Source organism: Liolophura sinensis, chromosome 1 (assembly GCF_032854445.1).
Source record: "Liolophura sinensis isolate JHLJ2023 chromosome 1, CUHK_Ljap_v2, whole genome shotgun sequence".
Taxonomy (NCBI): Eukaryota; Metazoa; Mollusca; class Polyplacophora; order Chitonida; family Chitonidae; genus Liolophura; species Liolophura sinensis.
This window is the reverse complement of record NC_088295.1, coordinates 3,188,685-3,207,888: the sequence shown is the minus strand read 5'-3', so window position 1 is coordinate 3,207,888 and position 19,204 is coordinate 3,188,685. Positions and strand designations below refer to the sequence as shown.

The 19,204-nt window shown below is 41.6% G+C and overlaps 1 protein-coding gene across 1 annotated transcript; it reads left to right on the top strand.

The window, feature by feature from the left end:
- Window positions 1-3,158: 3,158 nt before the first annotated feature.
- LOC135461748 (N-acetyllactosaminide beta-1,6-N-acetylglucosaminyl-transferase-like) lies at window positions 3,159-7,127 on the top strand. The gene is made up of 3 exons (XM_064738971.1): window positions 3,159-3,958; window positions 4,272-4,498; window positions 6,850-7,127. The coding sequence occupies exons 1-3, from the start codon at window positions 3,159-3,161 to the stop codon at window positions 7,125-7,127; spliced, it is 1,305 nt and encodes a 434-aa protein (XP_064595041.1).
- Window positions 7,128-19,204: the final 12,077 nt, after the last annotated feature.

Genomic DNA, 19,204 nt, shown 5'->3' with positions numbered 1-19,204 from the left:
ACTGACGTAAAGAATCAGTATCTGTGATGACTTGGTGGGGATGTCGGTTACTTCGTTGAATCAAATTGTACAGAACTGACGTAAAGAATCAGTATCTGTGATGACTTGGTGGGGATGTCGGTTACTTCGTTGGATCAAATTGTACAGAACTGACGTAAAGAATCAGTATCTGTGGTGATGACTTGGTGGGGATGTCGGTTACTTCGTTGGATCAAATTGTACAGAACTGACGTAAAAAATCAGTATCTGAGATGACTTGGTGGAGATGTCGGTTACTTCGTTGAATCAAATTGTACAGAACTGACGCAAAGAATCAGTATCTCTGATGGCTTGTGATCTAATTGTACAGAACTGACGTAAAGAATGAGCATCTGTGATGGCATGGTGGAGATGTCCATTACTTCGTTGGATCAAATTGGACCGAACTGACGTAAAGAATCAAACTTCCATATTGAACCCAAGTCTCCGATTCAAAAGGGTGTTAAACGATTCATAAAACGTAACGGTTTTTTGTCTACTCTAAATTTAATTTTTGATATTCTCTTACAAGCATGGGTACAAATACACTTTCAAATATCATCCTACGAGATAAAAATGGCCTTAAATGTTATGCTTGATGAACTGTTCGCTGCCAGCCTGATTGTCAATGCGCTAGGGCATCGAGGCACATGAGGAGCAATTATTGGGGCGAGAACAGCGGAGTGGAATGGGGGGACCAAGCAGGATATGCTCCAAGATATAACTCTTGAATAGATTCTAAGTAGCTTAAACTTCAAAATTTCAAGAAAATATAGATGTTGAAAATCTTGTTCCATCTGAAGATTATGATTAAAGTTGGTTAATATTTTGAGCCTACCCGTGTTTTCAGCCTACCTGTGTTTTGAGCCTACCTAGGTTTTGAGCCTACCTGTGTTTTGAGCTTACCTGTGTTCTGAGCCTACGTTTCTGTAAAATTAACCGCATTTTACCCTTAAACCCGTTTTGAATGTGTATTAATGTGAGATTAACTTTGTGAATCTAATTGACAAGGCGATGTAAATACAGCATACTGCTTTTGTTCGTTAATCGTTACCAAAGAAGAGCTTTGTCTTTGTTTATTGTATTATAACATTCGTGCTTATTTAGTTTTGACACTGACAATCAAATATGGACATAGGTCAAAGTTCATAGATAACCCGTTGAGACGATCTCCTTATGAATCCATCTTGAGTTCTTGGTATTCATCTGCCAAGAATATTAAGTCTATCTCATATCTGTACTTTAGCATGTCTTTTTTGTCCAGTTCGTATAATTTAGACAAACCTCTACAAATTGTACTTCTTGCAAGTTGTAAGATTCTTTAGACTACATATTTGCATGATGCAAATACGTTGTCTAATTAAAATCCAGTCCTTTAAAATGCGGTGTCCAGTTAAAAACTAGTCATTCATAATGCGGTGTCACATTAAAATCTAGTGCTTCATAATACGGTGTCAAGTTAAAATCTAGTCCTTCATAATACAGCGTCACGATAAAATTGAGTCCCGCAGGATTGGGTGTCCATTTAAGATATAGCCCTGGGCCGGTTTCACGAAGCACTTGTTATGTTCACTTAACTACCACGGCAACCAATAGTGTAGGCATACGACGTCATAAGGTTAAGAGTTCGCAAAGTTAAGAGAGCTTCGTGAAACTGGGCCTTGATGATATCATGATGATTCAGGTCGAATCCTCTATAATGTAGTGTTAGAGTCATTCATTGCCGATCGTTCCAGGAAACCCAAAGTACATCTCTACTTTGTCGAGAAAAAGGAAAGATAGTGGAGATTTTAATTTTTAAGATCGTTCTGCAAAATGTTTCCAAGGAAATGACGAATGAGACCAGCACCCATTTTCGCTGGATTTAAGGAAACCACAGGTTTTATCTTGGGCTATATTTGTAGTAAAACCAAAACAGCTTCCTCTCTGGCAGATTTTACGACAAGAGGGATAGTTCCAATTTTAACGCTGTAAATTATCCTTACTTGGACAGCAATATACCGAAGGTTCCTGTATATGACGCGTATATATCTCGGCTTGTGGCCTATTTACATGATTCCGTACTATTGTCGTACTTTATGTACTTTCTCAGTTCTTTTGTGGTTTGTGTTTTACGTCGTTTTAGGGATTGGCCTTGCGAATATTGACCTGAAAAGTCCTTATTGGTTGACGGGTGGTATATCTGTTTCGACGCATAGATTCAGCTGACCATTTCCGGTCTTTTTTATTTAACTCATCAACTAACTTTTAAAATGAATGAGCCTGTGTCAAGGGGACAAGCGTTGATAAATCGGCCACCTCTAAACCCGTCCGTTCTTCCATTCATACGTCAGTGCCCTATCTATCTGTCCACATTTATCCACTCAACGGTTCGTTTTTCCATTCATACGTCAGTGCCCTATCTATCTGTCCACATTTATCCACTCAACGGTTCGTTCTTCCATTCATACGTCAGTGCCCTATCTATCTGTCCACATTTATCCACTCAACGATTCGTTCTTCCATTCATACGTCAGTGCCCTATCTATCTGTCCACATTTACCCACTCAACGGTTCGTTTTTCCACCCATGCTTTCATCCATATGTCATTCCACTTCATTCCAACTACCCAGAAAAGGCATCTGTCATTCCATTTACCCATCCACCGATTTGTTCTTCCGCAAGGCCTTGCCTTCCCCATCTGCCCATCTGATACGTCTATAGCCGCAGAGTTGTCGATATCATGCACCCAGTACCATGTAGCTCTTCGAGCTCATTGCTGGTTTGTTAGCTCTGCCTAACACCTGTCCTGACACACAACTTTATATTGGCACCCAGACTAGACATAACTGCCTCTCGTGTCAGGTCAACAGCATGACATTTGCAGGTAGCTTTGTGTATACAAATCGATTCCGCTTCAGTCCTCTAGTAATACACTTTATAACATTACATTTTTAATTATTTGTTTAGCTGCCTCCAGGCATTTGTTCCTGGACTGACATGTGGATATTCATTTATAAAGGTTAGATATGGACTATTGTCAATCTGTACATTTTATAACGTTTGGCGACGGCCACAATTCCTCAACTGGTACAGGGCAATATACTTACCATTGCGGCGCACAGTGGTTTATATGTTTTTGTTGTGAATAAGCTCACACAATGGATTTCACAGAAGAAATAATGACAGCTGTGGGGCATAGCTTAGGCTGGTACTCGCTAGGAGGAGTTGTTGCAATGTGTTCCTACTCTCTGCGGGGGATAGCGGCCATTCTCGGCTGTAATATTACAGTGTCACTCGTTATTCTATCACTGTCCTGGGACGAGAACTCTATACAAGACACAAAACACTCTTCAGGTAGTCAGTGGCCGTTTTCAAATATAACCGTCCATGGTGTCAGCTGTTCAAAGTTAATGGCGGCTGATGAAGGAGAACTGGACAGGGCTCATTCCATGATGGCTGGTCACCCTGAGATATTCTCCTTCACCTCAACAGCAGTGTTCGCGGACGTCGCAGAGAGCTGTGCAGAGTTTGTTCGCCGCAGATCTTATATCACTGACACCCTAACGAGCGAGGAGAAAGACTTTCCCATCGCCTTCAGCCTTCTCGTGTACAAGGACATTGTCCAAGTGGAGCGGCTACTCCGTGCCGTGTATCGCCCGCAGAATTTCTACTGTTTCCACGTGGACAAGAAAGCGAACCTGGACTTTAACAACCATCTTGAGAATATAGTATATTGCTTTGATAACGTCTTCATTGCACCGACCTCAGTTGACGTGGAATGGGGCGCTTTCAACGTCATCGAAGCTGAACTGATTTGCATAAAGGAATTACTGAAGTATAGATGGAAATACTTCATAAATCTGACTGGTCAGGAATTTCCGATAAAAACAAACCTGCAGCTTGTAAAAATCCTCAAAAGGTTTGAAGGTGCAAACGATATTCAAGGCTCCCTAAAGCGGTAAGATAATCCATATTATTAGTATCAGTGAACTAATTAAACCTTTAGAGACTCAAGTGACGATAATTTTTCACTTCAAATATATGACAACGTTCAGGTTTATGGGTACAGGAAACCGTGGTGACTCGAACAAATCACTAACCTTCGCCAGGTTCATGACAAGCTAGTCAGTCAAAGCAGCGAGATTCGAACACGAAAATTTAGGAACCCGGTTGTCACAGCAAGCCACCGCCATAGCCACCTGAGCCAGAGAGGTTTCTCTTGCGTAGTAAGTGGTTACCCTAGTACTAAGCTGATGTGCTCTGTTCTACAGGAGGAATATCCATCGTACCTTGTCCCGAGAGCCAGCCCCTCACGGCATAACCCTAACAAAAGGCTCTGTCCACATAGCGGCAGTTCGCGGATTTGTGGAGTTCCTCACTAATGACCAACGGGCCCAAGATTTCCTCCTTTGGCTAAATGGAACTTATGTCCCAGATGAGACCTTCTTTTCATCACTCAACTACAGTCCCAATCTGGCAGCCCCGGGTGGATACAGAGGTAAGTCACTTGTGGCAAACTGGCACTCCTGGTATGTGTGTGTACTGGGTGGATACAGAGGTAAGACTACAGTCCCAGTCTGTCAGTCCTGGGCGGATAGAGAGGTTAGCCATTATAGTCTCAACCTAGTAGCCCCGGGTGAATACAGAGGTAAGTCACTACAGTCCCAATCTGGTAGTCCCGAGTGGATACAGAGGTAAATCACTACAGTCCCAATCTGGTAGCCCCGAGTGGATACAGAGGTAAATCACTACAGTCCCAATCTGGTAGCCCCGGGTGAATACAGAGGTAAGTCACTACAGTCCCAATCTGGTAGCCCCGAGTGGATACAGAGGTAAGTCACTACAGTCCCAATCTGGTAGCCCCGGGTGAATACAGAGGTAAGTCACTACAGTCCCAATCTGGTAGTCCCGAGTGGATACAGAGGTAAATCACTACAGTCCCAATCTGGTAGCCCCGGGTGAATACAGAGGTAAGTCACTACAGTCCCAATCTGGTAGCCCCGAGTGGATACAGAGGTAAATCACTACAGTCCCAATCTGGTAGCCCCGGGTGAATACAGAGGTAAGTCACTACAGTCCCAATCTGGTAGTCCCGAGTGGATACAGAGGTAAATCACTACAGTCCCAATCTGGTAGCCCCGGGTGAATACAGAGGTAAGTCACTACAGTCCCAATCTGGTAGCCCCGAGTGGATACAGAGGTAAATCACTACAGTCCCAATCTGGTAGCCCCGAGTGGATACAGAGGTAAATCACTACAGTCCCAATCTGGTAGCCCCGGGTGAATACAGAGGTAAGTCACTACAGTCCCAATCTGGTAGCCCCGAGTGGATACAGAGGTAAATCACTACAGTCCCAATCTGGTAGCCCCGGGTGAATACAGAGGTAAGTCACTACAGTCCCAATCTGGTAGTCCCGAGTGGATACAGGAGGACATCACTCCAGCCCAACCTGGTAGCCCCGGGTGAATACAGAGGTAAATCACTACAGTCCCAATCTGGTAGCCCCGGGTGAATACAGAGGTAAATCACTACAGTCCCAATCTGGTAGCCCCGGGTGAATACAGAGGTAAGTCACTACAGTCCCAATCTGGTAGTCCCGAGTGGATACAGAGGTAAATCACTACAGTCCCAATCTGGTAGCCCCGGGTGAATACAGAGGTAAGTCACTACAGTCCCAATCTGGTAGCCCCGAGTGGATACAGAGGTAAATCACTACAGTCCCAATCTGGTAGCCCCGGGTGAATACAGAGGTAAGTCACTACAGTCCCAATCTGGTAGCCCCGAGTGGATACAGAGGTAAATCACTACAGTCCCAATCTGGTAGCCCCGGGTGAATACAGAGGTAAGTCACTACAGTCCCAATCTGGTAGCCCCGAGTGGATACAGGAGGACATCACTCCAGCCCAACCTGGTAGCCCCGAGTGGATGCAAAGGTAAGTCACTACAGTCCCAATCTGGTAGTCCCGAGTGAATACAGAGGTAAGTCACTACAGTCCCAATCTGGTAGCCCCGGGTGAATACAGAGGTAAGTCACTACAGTCCCAATCTGGTAGCCCCGGGTGGATACAGAGGTAAATCACTACAGTCCCAATCTGGTAGCCCCGGGTGGATACAGAGGTAAATCACTACAGTCCCAATCTGGTAGCCCCGGGTGGATACAGAGGTAAATCACTACAGTCCCAATCTGGTAGTCCCGGGTGAATACAGAGGTAAGTCACTACAGTCCCAATCTGGTAGCCCCGAGTGGATACAGAGGTAAATCACTACAGTCCCAATCTGGTAGCCCCGGGTGAATACAGAGGTAAGTCACTACAGTCCCAATCTGGTAGTCCCGAGTGGATACAGGAGGACATCACTCCAGCCCAACCTGGTAGCCCCGAGTGGATGCAAAGGTAAGTCACTCCAGCCCAATCTGGCAGTCCCAATGTGATATTCCTCTGCGACTATGGGGATGTCCCTGAGGGGACTCCAACGGTGTGTCTCCAAGCGTATTAAAGCATGTAAGTCCCAAACGGACTGATGTGCCTCTTAATAATATGAATATAGAGATGTAATGTCAAAATTTGGGTTATCTGGTCAATATTAATGCAAGCCCGATTTTCTAAAAAATGAAACTCATTTTCACATATTGGCTGCGGTAACTGACTCTGTATGTGGGAGGGTGGGGGGGGGGGGTATTTATTGTTATTGAATTGGTTTGGCAGGGTTTTCATGTTGTATGTGAGACAGACTTTGAAGTTAGCGTCACATGAGATTGGAGTTTTCATGTTGTATGTGAGACAGACTTTGAAGTTAGCGTCACATGAAATTGGAATCAGATTACACTGAGAATGGTTTTTTTTTGGCAGGAAGCTTTGAGGAGATGGAAAACAGACCGAGTATGTCCCGATACAAGCTATGGTTCCCATCACTCTGTCATGGGAAATGGCAAAGAGGCATCTGTATATTTAACGTGGGAGATCTTCATTACATGGCTGAGTCAAATCAACTTTTCGCAAACAAGTTTGAACAAGATTACGGACAAATTGCCTACAGCTGCTTGGAAGAATGGCATCGGAATCGAACAAGAGACGAATATTTTGGGCTCTATGCATTTGATTCAGACATTTACAGGACACTTTTATAGTTTGTAATTCACTGGATTGGATCGAAACCCGAAACCACGCAGCTTACTTTTTTGTTACAAGAAATTATTCTGGCTTACATTCACCTCAATGGCATGGCAGCCATGTCGGGGTGACGTCAATCCATAATCATTCTTTTGTTAATTGACTAGGGAGATATCACACATTCCAGTCACATGCCAAACGGACGCATCCATGAACCCTGCGAGTTCCCTTCTTGGTATTAGGTTGACGGGAATTTTCGGATATCTTTTGAGTAGCTCTGACTTTCACTGCTATAGACTCTGACCAGATTCATTTGCCACTTAACGCTCTAGTTTTCATCGTACACTTGTATCTCTTCTAGTCTCCTTCAACAATTCTCTGGCCGTGTCACGACAATGTACCTTTGTAGCAGCCTAGACGGAAAACCCCTAGACCGACCTGAACTAGATTAATTGCTTTATGCCAAACTTACCGAAAGCATAGGTCTATGTGAATCTTGAACAATCCCTAACAACACCTTGACATTACCTGGTTGTCGAATGGTGTGACAGATTATGTGAATGCGTGCCATATATGACTGGACAAATATATACACCTAGGTTTGAAACTGCTAGGAGAATAGAAGGTGTATTTTCATTAACCCCAAGTCAATGGACTTCACGGGTCTTGATTGATACATCCATGTATTAGATATTAAAACTGCATGTACATGTATGCTTAAAAGAATGAATCTGGAATAAAAAGAGAAATATATGAGAATTATAGTTCTGATTTCAATATGGTGAGAGGTGACATGGGTCAACTTTGATGGACAAACGTGTGGTATGACATGCCGTCAGGCTTCTACCTATTTGTCCACCAAAAATTCAAACTGCTCACGCACAACAACTGGAGTAGCAGCCTGGACACGAAATCATACTTATTGATATATTAGATGCGTGTATGTAAAATAGAAATCTGGTTACCATGGTAAGCTCAGAAATAAACAAATGTTGGTCGCGTCATACCTGTGTATGTGAATCCTCCAAAATTAAAAATTGCACATCTTCAGCAGCTGGAGTGCTAGCCTGGACACGAAGTTATACTTATTTATATATACATACAGCTGTATTGGTATGGAAAATTGAAATCTTGTTACTATGGTGAGCTCAGAAATAAACAAATGTTGGGCGCGACATATCGCCATATAATGTGTCTGTGTGTATGTATCCACCAAAAATTACTGGAGTTGCAGATCAGATATGAATAGCGGATATGTAATGAAGGATCCGAAGATATCAAATTTATTAAACGTGAGTTGTAGTTTTCATTTGTTCCGAGTCCCTGTCAAGGAACAAATAAAAACTACTAATCAAGTTTAATCAATCTGATATCGAGGGTCACGCATTTCATATCCTATTTATCCCCAAAATGCCCTACTGTAAACTTGTAGCGGAAAAAAGTCATTACCACTTAAACTTTTCGGAAACTGCGCCGACGTCTAACCGCGTAGTGGTTTCACATATATAGGTCAAGTGAAGCGTCATCAGTAAGTGACAAGTACATGGCGGAGTATAATATAGTTCAGACAGGATTTATTAACATAGCGACTTTTTTTGTATACCACAGATATGTCAAAGTTTGCTTTATAAAATATATCGATAAATACGTTAATATTTATAACAATAATAATGCCAAGAGAAATAATGTCAAAATTAGCGAGGCACAAAGTTTTAGGCCTGTAGAATATTGTTAAGAAAAATGATGACCTACCCGATGTTTCCATTCTGGGGATTTTACTTAGGCTTCGTGTCCATAGCCCTATGTCGTAGTCAATGCCCAGATGTTTCCATTCCGGGGATTTTACTTAGCTTTCGTGCCCATAGCCCTATGTCGTAGTCAATGCCCAGATGTTTCCGTTCGGGGGATTTTACTTAGCCTTCGTGTCCACAGCCCTATGTCGTAGTCAATGCCCAGATGTTTCCGTTCGGGGGATTTTACTTAGCCTTCGTGCCCATAGCCCTATGTCGTAGTCAATGCCCAGATGTTTCCGTTCGGGGGATTTTACTTAGCCTTCGTGTCCATAGCCCTATGTCGTAGTCAATGCCCAGATGTTTCCATTCTGGGGATTTTACTTAGCCTTCGTGTCCATAGCCCTATGTCGTAGTCGATGCCCAGGATTACCTCACTGGTTCGATTATCTGTCACATTTACTACTCTGACGCGTCAATTTTTACAATATCTCCTAGCCGAAAATCGGCCATGTTGACAGTTGCAAACGAAAAAGAAAAGTTTTAAAAAGCAGTAGTGCCTCTCCACCCGAGCTGCAACTTTTGATTGGTCGATTTGATGAATGAAAAGATACACGGACCAATAAAAATGTCGGTATTTATATTACATGTGGTGCATATGAAAACAATATGTCACGCCCTTATTACCTGAAAAACAAAAAAAAAATGAACATTCATGGGATAAACGTATATTCCACATGGTCACTTCTGAAATACATGTTCACTCGAAATCAAATGTGCACGCAAAACAATTTCAGTTTCTCGGACAGCTAGGAAGTTATAATAAATGCGCCTATTTATTCAGAGGATATAGGGAAACTGACTATAAGGTTGCCATGGTAACCACAAATATGGGAACATGTGAGATGCGACACGTTGCCACATTTGTGTATATTTGTGTCTACTAAAAGTTCAAATAGATTAATTAGATAAATGGAAAGTGGCCAGCAAGTTACCATGGCAGCAGCAAAAGAATATAAATGTGAGTGGCGACATGATGTCGACTCTGTATATTCTGGTATTCAGTGAAATTATAACTCTAGGCCTACCTTGTATGTACATGTTAGACATGCTCTTGGAGGTGTAGGTCAGACAAGAACCTGTTTTTTTTACAACAGATATAAAAAGAGCAATCTAGTTACCACTGCAACAGGACAAATGGGTTATTCTCAGGCCAGTCCACAAAAAATTAATCTGCGCATGTCAAGCAGTTAGTATACCAGCTATACCTAATTTCAGAGTGAATACAGGTCAAATCTGGTTACCATGACAACTTCCACCATGGAAATGTACTGTGCGACCACATTGTCTCTCCCAAGTAAACATTTTATAGCAAATAAACATTTTAAATTTGAAAGGAAATAGCTAACATTTCACGTGGCATGCGAAGCAGGTCTGCCGATGTAGTGTCGTAGGCCTACATATACATGTAAATAAACATCTTGATTTGCTCATTATACATGTAATTTTCACTGTGGCGGTGCTTGCGTGATTCTGTTTTTTGTTTGTTTGTTTGTTTGTTTAATTATGGCTAATTTATTTTGAGTTGAGCAATTGAGCAATGAGTACGGGCAATTTATAAAATGTTGAAAAGTCGGTAACCATTTGTCTTTTGTTATCAGTAGCCTACCTGAGTCGGATGTTGGACTCGCCCGTTTAAGATTCGACTTACTTAAAAATCAGAGGTCATTTGATACAGTCGGCTAGAGTAAAGACAAAAACAGTGAAAATGTTTTCTTGAAAACATCCCTAAAATGTTTACTTGTAGAGCAGAAAGATTAATTTATTGTAAAGTAACATAATTACAAAGAAAGAATAGATGATTATGGCTTTAATCTTCCCTGGAAGGAAAAATAAATAATTTTCTGATATTTTCAAATTTAAAAAAAAAAAAAAAAAAAAATTTCCTCTTATGATGTTAGCAAATGTTAACCCCAAGTGATTACATGTAGTAAGTGTGCAGCCTACATCGCTTCACTGTAGACCCTAATTCCTCTTTCTCGATCTGATTTCCTGAAGGAATAGAGGTATAAATTAAAACGTTAACAGGTCACTGATGTGTTTCACGTAGATTAAGTACAGTGGCTCCCCTATTTTGCACATGCTGTTGGACAGATCCGCAGAACGACAGCTGCACACATCGGATGCATCCATTGGCAGTCTAAGTAGCAAAGCAACAATGTAAGCCTTCTGAGAAAAAATCAAAATGTAAGCCTGTCTAGCCTTCAGATATGATAGTTTCAATGCCCTGTAGTGATTTAAATTTTATACCAATCGGCAAAAAATCAGCATTTCACACATTTAGCTCCATGTTATTTATCATCTTCTGCTCAATGCAAGGAGCTGCTGTAAAACACCAATCAAATAAATAAATAAATAAATAAATAAATCCTTGCGAGGAGCTCAGGTGCAAGGAACTATGAATACGGGTGGCTTTAACGCTATACATACAACTCTTCGTCCACCAGCATATAAAAGTAGAGCTGCAGTGATATACCTGTATTCATACCCGTGAGCCTCTCTGATGGATCGAACGCACGATCGTTAATTCAGGTCTAGCAGCCACCTGCGGATGGTCGTGGGTTTTCTCCGGGCCCGGTTTCCTCCCACCATAATGCTGGCCACCGTCGTATAAGTGAAATAGTCTTAAGTATTGTGTAAAACATCAATCAAATAGATAAATGCGAGCGATGCTCGGCTTCATAAGGTTAGCTGAAGACGAGTTATATCTATGGGAAGGGAAACAACTCTTACCCCAATGTGTGTAGAGAAGCTATTTCCCTTTTTAATCATCACCAACGACGACAGTATATCAGTAGGCTACACCCGTGTAGGTATGCGACATGATCACGTTATTACGACCTGTTTTTCTCCCCTGACAGTATATTTGCAGTTTTGTAAATTCCCGAGTAAGTTCTTTCAGAGAATAAAGCCCGCAGTGATGTCATTGCATTACCGAGCATCACATTTTAAGAAATGAGTGAAGGGTCAGTTATATTATATCATCCTATGCTCAGTTTTCGTGTTAGTTTCACTTTTACTGTAGACTGTAATGTCTTTAGTTTACAAAGTCTTGATTATATAATATACGCTAAAATTCAAGACAAAAAGGATCAGCGAAGTATCTATGTCCTTTCTTAGTGGCTATCCGAATGTAACCCACTGTGTTTAGTACTAGCAGGGGCTAGTTCAATTAAATTAAACGTTAAGGACTATTTTCAACAATTCCTGGTACTGAGACAGGCAGATTTCAGAAATTGTTGAGCGTAGAACTGAACGTTTAAGTTAATTGAACTATTGCCGAGAGTAGTTGTTTTATTGCGGTTCAAGCTTGCAAGTTTTATTTTTTCTGAATTTCTCACTCATTCCAATTGTATGCATAGGCTTACTGTCTGTGACTGAAATTTAGCTGTTAAATGTGTATGTTTAGATTACTGTTGAGACTCAGACAGAAATGTGGTCTGTAGCAAGTACTGCCTTCTATAAAGTGCCAAGTATGTTATAGGTGAATTGATAGGGTAAAAAGTCCCTACGGGAAACGATAATGTTTGTTGAGATAGTGAAGAACATTACATGCGATGGCAGAAGAGTAACTAAATATTTTAAATTTCATTTTTTCACAGGTATAATGACAATGGATGATGTACAAAAATTGTATGCAGAGTTTCTGTACTTCCCAGAGTTGGCAGAACCTGAATATGAGGTTTGTTACTTTTCAATGATGGGTCGAGGAGAGCGTATAAATTGGCCGATTCCAAGTCTTCCTCCTTTTGCTTTGGAGATGAGTGTGAGAGCAAAGGAGGAATGCGAGAGAGAACAGGAAGAGAGCAAACTGAAACAGTGTGAGCAATTAAAGCAGGAACAGGAATTAAGGGGAGATAATCCAGCAGAACAGTTCAGCTCTGACATGGGTGATTCTGCTAGAGAAGATGAAGACACAGACAGTTCAGATGTACAGGTCAGGAAGGCTATAATTGCAGCTCAAGCTCTCAGAAGGGTGAGAACAAACAGCTTCATGTAACACAGCCTCTTTGATGTCAGCCAAATAGACAGCTTTTCGTGCTGCATTTAATGCTTTTCCTGTTGGCAGTTCAAATCCAGCTCTAGTCAGATTATTTAAAGATTTCATATTTGACATCTGCCTAATAAATTTGACAAATGTATAACCCAGATGCGTGGTCTATAAAGAAAGAAGACTCCTCACTGAGTATACTTGTATATTGATCCCTGGCTGTATATAGGAACTATATGTACACAGCTTTTTTTACCTGCTGATTTATAAGTATAGGTTTATCAAGGGATGTGTTTCAGTGTCTCTGAGATGCCTTATTGTGACAAAATTAGCATGAGAGGGAAAATTGGGAATGTAAAGGGCAGTTCCAGATGTCGTGGACCATGCCCTACAGCTGTTAAGCCGGCACTGCTTGTTGGATGGCCTGCGTTAAGATTATCCTCGGGAGACAAGTCTGCCTTGTACGTGTATGAAGAGATTGCAGATGTGAGGCAGTGGTCCCTGGATTTCACCACACTAGGAATTGTCAGCTAAAATTATCTGTCACATGTCTGTGTGCTCTAGAGGGTCTGATTTATTGAATAGGTTAAGTGGACCTCTACTTGCACGTCTCACATGAATTATTGTGATAAAGGCATAAGTCTGGTGTGAATTTGTTAAACTTCGGCTTTGTGTACAACTTCAGTATTTTAAGACGGTTTATGTTTCTTGATTACCATGACCTTATGAACAGATATAGAGTGAAGTTGGATCTAGGCATGTCGCATTGTAAGTGTTTTCTTAACCTCATACAGATACAAGTTCTCTGTTTTTATTTCAGCTGCCCCAGGGGAGGACAGGTGCTACTGGAAGAGGGCGTGGCAGGGCACGAGGAATTTCCCTCTGCTCTGTTAGCCTAGATGTACAACAACCCGGAGGTTTGAACCAGCTGAAATCGTCAAAGACCAGGCCGGTGAGAGACTGTGCTGTGTTTCAGTGCCTAGCAATGATTGTTACCGTTTGTTTGTGCTTATGTATGTATTTATGAAATGGAATAGAATTTATTCTTGAATATGTCTCGTACAGTATATTATCACAGCAGGTACATGTATGTGTTCATGGAGTGAACTTAGCAAGGTGATGAAATGAGTATTTGAAGATGTAACTCCTTAATATAGCCTTTCTTTCACTTACTGGGACACACAAAGTATGGGCTCAGTCCTATCCATGGGACAGTAGCGAATTTGTACATTCCTGTAATCTTATTATATGTGATGCTTTGCTGACAATAAAAGGTCAAAGATGCCGGTGTGACTGTTTGTGCTGTATAACATTGATTGAAAAGCACTTGTCTTTCACGAGTATGGTGTGTATATCTGTACATCAGAACTACATTGGTAACCTGCCAAAAGTGTGAGGTTTGTTCACTCTAGCATTTCCTACATCCTTAAAACTTTGTACCTCCATCATAGTGAAAAGCATTAAACAACAATCCATAAATAAATGAATTAGCGTATTCATGTATAGGCGTACATGTACACTTGTGTGAGTAGCAGATGCATATTTGTCTGCATGCACAGAGTTTTACATCGTACTTCACCTTGTTTACAGCCATGTGATGATGAGGATTTATTAGATATGTCTACATATGCTGTGTCTTCTTGTGGCAGGGCGAGACCATGACACCAAAGCACTGCTGCCACTGGGGTATCATGCCAAAGACACCAGACATGTCACCCCACCCAGTCACTTTATACTGACCCTTGGCCAACTGTCCTGTTTTCTTTGCTCTTAAGAAAAGAAAACATAGAAATGATATCAAAATGAGATGAAAGATCGTGAAAACTTACTTGCAAATATGATCTTTAATGCTTTTTTTTTTGGATTTTTCTTTCAGAAGAAAAGGGTATTTGAAGATATTTGGTATATATACTCTTTGCATAATAGTGTTTGAAATAAGGATGTGGTGCATGACCAATAAATGTATTTGAATGTAAATTTGTTATTTAAATACAAACAAATGCATTTACTCTGAAGTATGATAATATTTATGAATATATTTAAAATATATGAAAAATATGATCAAAATCCAGGTTGAACACATTTATTAGCAGAAAAAAACAAAATCAGGTGCAACTATATTTATTAAACATCTGTTTTATCCACAATTAAAACATTATTTCACAAAGACAGTATATACCAAGAGATGGTCCCAGATACCCACCATACAAAAAAATATTTTCATGTTCTTTTTCTCTTCAAAGAACAATTGGCACAAATATTGAATACCATATTTACCACTTTTTGCACTTTTGTACTTATTTTGATAATATTTATGAATGTATTAAAAATATTAATATTATCAAAATCCAGGTTGACCCATTTGTTAGCTGAAAAGACCAAATTCTGGTGCAAATGTATTCATTAAACATCTGTTCTATCCATATTTGTAACATTTTTTCGCAAAGACATTTTGTTCTTTTTTGTTCAGCCTCTGCCACCACCTAAGCCACTTCTTTGCTCTTCTTTGTCAGCCTCTGCTCACACCAAAGGCACACCTGATGAAGGAGAAGCGACTGTCATCCTCTAGTCAGACCGTGTCCACAGAGGGTTTTAAAGTAGAATCTGGAAACGGTGATGGAATGCTACGTACAGCCTCAGCACCCTGTGTTGCCATCCACAGCCTCACTGAATTTCCTGCCTTAGTAAACTCCAGACAAGACAAAAGAGCAAAGTTTTCTCCTACACCAGCTTCCCTAGTTAGTAAGCCGAGGCGTCCTGGCCAACAGAAACGCCGTCCAAGTTCTAGAGAGAGGGCGAGGAACACTGACCCAGGCGTGTGTGATTCTGAGGATCAGCTCACATCAGAAAACTCTGGCCTAGATTATGCCAGTGAGAGTGATGACAGAGTGCAGTCTACATCCCTGGAGTCTTCCGTGACCAGTAACAGTGGTGACATAAAGAGGACTCTGAGTTCACATGCTGCACACAGTGTCCGGGGCTCACAGAGCTCTCCCACGCCTCACTGCTGTGCAGGGGGTGACCACTCTCAGGCTCTGCTGGACTTGAGTCAAGTACCACTGGCGAGGGCAGGTGATACAGATGACACCAGCAGCTTTGTGTACGTGTCGGACAGTGACAGCATGTGTGCCTCAGACTGTGGTGACATCATACAGGTGAACAGCTTTGAGACTTTACCAGAGTTTAACACAGAGTTTGGCATATCATCACTGAGGGATGTGAGTGGTGTGACTCACATAGAGAAAACCAGTCTGTTCTCAGACAGTGCCATCAGGACAGTTCAGTTCCATCTCAATGCGTCACAGTCCAACAGGGAGAGAACACAGAAAAGACAAAATAGCTCAGAGACTGCCAGAGCTGACTGTGATTTGCTATCTCTGGTTGGTCAGGAGGCGTTCATAGAAGATAACTCAGGTCTTACTCAGCTCTGTTCTGAACAGGAAGTGGTTACCTCCCGTGGCATTGGCGAGACATTCAGTAATACTTGGCCTCCAGACAGGCTGGATTCCATGCAGATTGGTGAACAGTGCCCGTCACATTTTAGCCAGTCAGTATCCCTTCCATTGACAAATAAATGCAGTCAGTTGTCTAAGGCCAGATTATTAACTGAACATTCTGATGTGAGGCCTGAAGGATCCAAGGAATGTAGGATCAGGGAAGCATCCGGTGTACCTGTAAAATGTGGAGGCTCCATTAAACTGAACAGATCTGACAAACTCAAGAGTATTAAAAGACCCAGAGGACATGAAAGAAATGAGCCAATCTTTAAACTTCTGACCAAGATCAGAACCATCAGACATGTAAGAAAAAAAGGATCCATTAAACGTGTGAGAAGTGCAGGACCCTTTGAATGTTTGAAAAGTGAAGGATCCAATGAACATTTGAGAAATAAATTTGAACATATGAAAAGTGAAAGATCAAGCAAACAGATCAGAAATGAAGGATCCATTGAACAAGTTAGATATGAACCTAGTGAGCCTTTGAGAAATGAAGGATCTAGTGAAAAAGCAGGATGTGAAGTATCTAGTGAACAAGTAGGAAGTGAAGGAAACAGTGAACATGTTAGATATCAACCTTGTAAACATGTGAGAAATGAAGAATCCAGTAAGTTTGTGAGAAATAAAGAACCTATTGAACATGTGAGAAGTGAAGAATCCCTTGATGATGGCAGGTGTGAAGAATCCATTGAACAAGTGAGACGTGAAGGATCCAGTGAACAATTGAGAAGTGAAGAATCTATTGAACAAGTAGAAAGAGAAGAATCAAGAAATCAAGTGAGGAGTGAAGAATCCATTGAACAAGCTGAAAGGGGAGAATCAAGTGAACAAATGAGAAGTGAAAAATCAGATGAATATACTGGAAGTGAAAGATCCAGTGGACATGTGAGAAGTGAAAGATCCAGTGGACATGTGAGAAGTGAAGGATCCAGTGGACATGTGAGAAGTGAAAGATCCAGTGGACATGTGAGAAGTGAAGGATCCAGTGGACATGTGAGAAGTGAAGGATCCAGTGGACATGTGAGAAGTGAAGGATCCAGTGGACATGTGAGAAGTGAAGGATCCAGTGGACATGTGAGAAGTGAAGGATCCAGTGGACATGTGAGAAGTGAAAGATCCAGTGGACATGTGAGAAGTGAAGGATCCAGTGGACATGTGAGATATGAAAGATCCAGTGGACATGTGAGAAGTGAAGGATCCAGTGGACATGTGAGAAGTGAAGGATCCAGTGGACATGTGAGAAGTGAAAGATGCAATCAGTATACAATGGCTGAAGGATTAAATAAATCTTTGAAAAGGGAAGCATCTGCCGAACAAGTTAAACATGATGGATCCAGTGACCATTTACCAACTGAAGGATTCAGAGAACATATAATAAGTGAAGGATGTAGTGAATATTTGAAAAGTGATGGATCCAGTGGGCAAACACAATCATTAGAAGATGCTAACTGTTGCATCAAGGATGTCTACAAGGAGATACCAAAAACTTCAACAGCACACTGCACCAATCAGGAGGAGGTTTTAACACATGGAAATACCGAGGTCTTACCTGTACCAGTCACACCTGTGGCTGATAGAAGCAACAAACATTCCTCCAGCAACTCCAGAAACCTACAGTCAGAGAGTATAGATAACCTCACTCACAGTGAACCTTTGACCTCTGTTGGTATGAGTAAAGGAAAGATTCATGAGATTAAAAACTTTAATGGTATGACAGAGGGTGAATCTGCCGAAGTAGATGATGTGACTCAGGCAAAGATTCATGAGATTAAAGACTTTAGTGGTATGACAGAGGGTGAATCTGCCGAAGTAGATGATGTGACACAGGCAAAGATTCATGACATTAAAGACTTTAGTGGTATGACAGAGGGTGAATCTGCCGAAGTAGATGATGTGACACAGGCAAAGATTCATGAGATTGAAGACTTTAGTGGTATGACAGAGGGTGAATCTGCCGAAGTAGATGATGTGACTCAGGCAAAGATTCATGAGATTGAAGACTTTAGTGGTATGACAGAGGGTGAATCTGCCGAAGTAGATGATGTGACACAGGCAAAGATTCATGAGATTAAAGACTTTAGTGGTATGACAGAGGGTGAATCTGCTGAAGTAGATGGTGTGACTCAGGCAAAGATTCATGAGATTGAAGACTTTAGTGGTATGACAGAGGGTGAATCTGCCGAAGTAGATGATGTGACACAGGCAAAGATTCATGAGATTAAAGACTTTAATGGTATGACAGAGGGTGAATCTGCTGAAGTAGATGATGTGACACAGGCAAAGATTCATGAGATTAAGGACTTCAGTGATATGACAGAGGGTGAATCTGCCGAAGTAGATGGTGTGACACAGGCAAAGATTCATGAGATTAAGGACTTCAGTGATATGACAGAGGGTGAATCTGCCGAAGTAGATGATGTGACACAGGCAACGATTCATGAGATTAAGGACTTCAGTGATATGACAGAGGGGGAACTCTCAGAAGCAATTGATGGTGTTTCCCTCAGTGGCCAGGACATGTGTGAAGCAGTGGCTAATTTGGCTGGTTACAACTCTGAGGCATCTAGGGGAGTTATCCTTCCAGTTCAAGGACTGAGGAGTACATATCCAGACTCATGTATAAGTGAGATGAACTGGAGTATGAAGGAGGGACACCTGATCCAGCTAGAGGGGCTGCCGATTAGTGCTGACCTCCAGGTGCTCGAGGACTTGGTGGCATCCTACGGGAGCATTCTAAGACGGGAGGTGCTGTCAGTGAACGAACAGCTCTTTGTTAGATACAGGTAAGAGGGCACTATAGAGGTACAATTTGTCTA

Excerpts from the sequence above, each read along its gene's own strand:
- LOC135461748 (XM_064738971.1), top strand. The coding sequence starts at position 3,159 with ATGGATTTCACAGAAGAAATAATGACAGCTGTGGGGCATAGCTTAGGC. Across the intron at positions 3,959-4,271 it reads ATTCAAGGCTCCCTAAAGCG|GAGGAATATCCATCGTACCT; the intron begins GTAAGATAATCC and ends TCTGTTCTACAG. Across the intron at positions 4,499-6,849 it reads AGCCCCGGGTGGATACAGAG|GAAGCTTTGAGGAGATGGAA; the intron begins GTAAGTCACTTG and ends TTTTTTTGGCAG.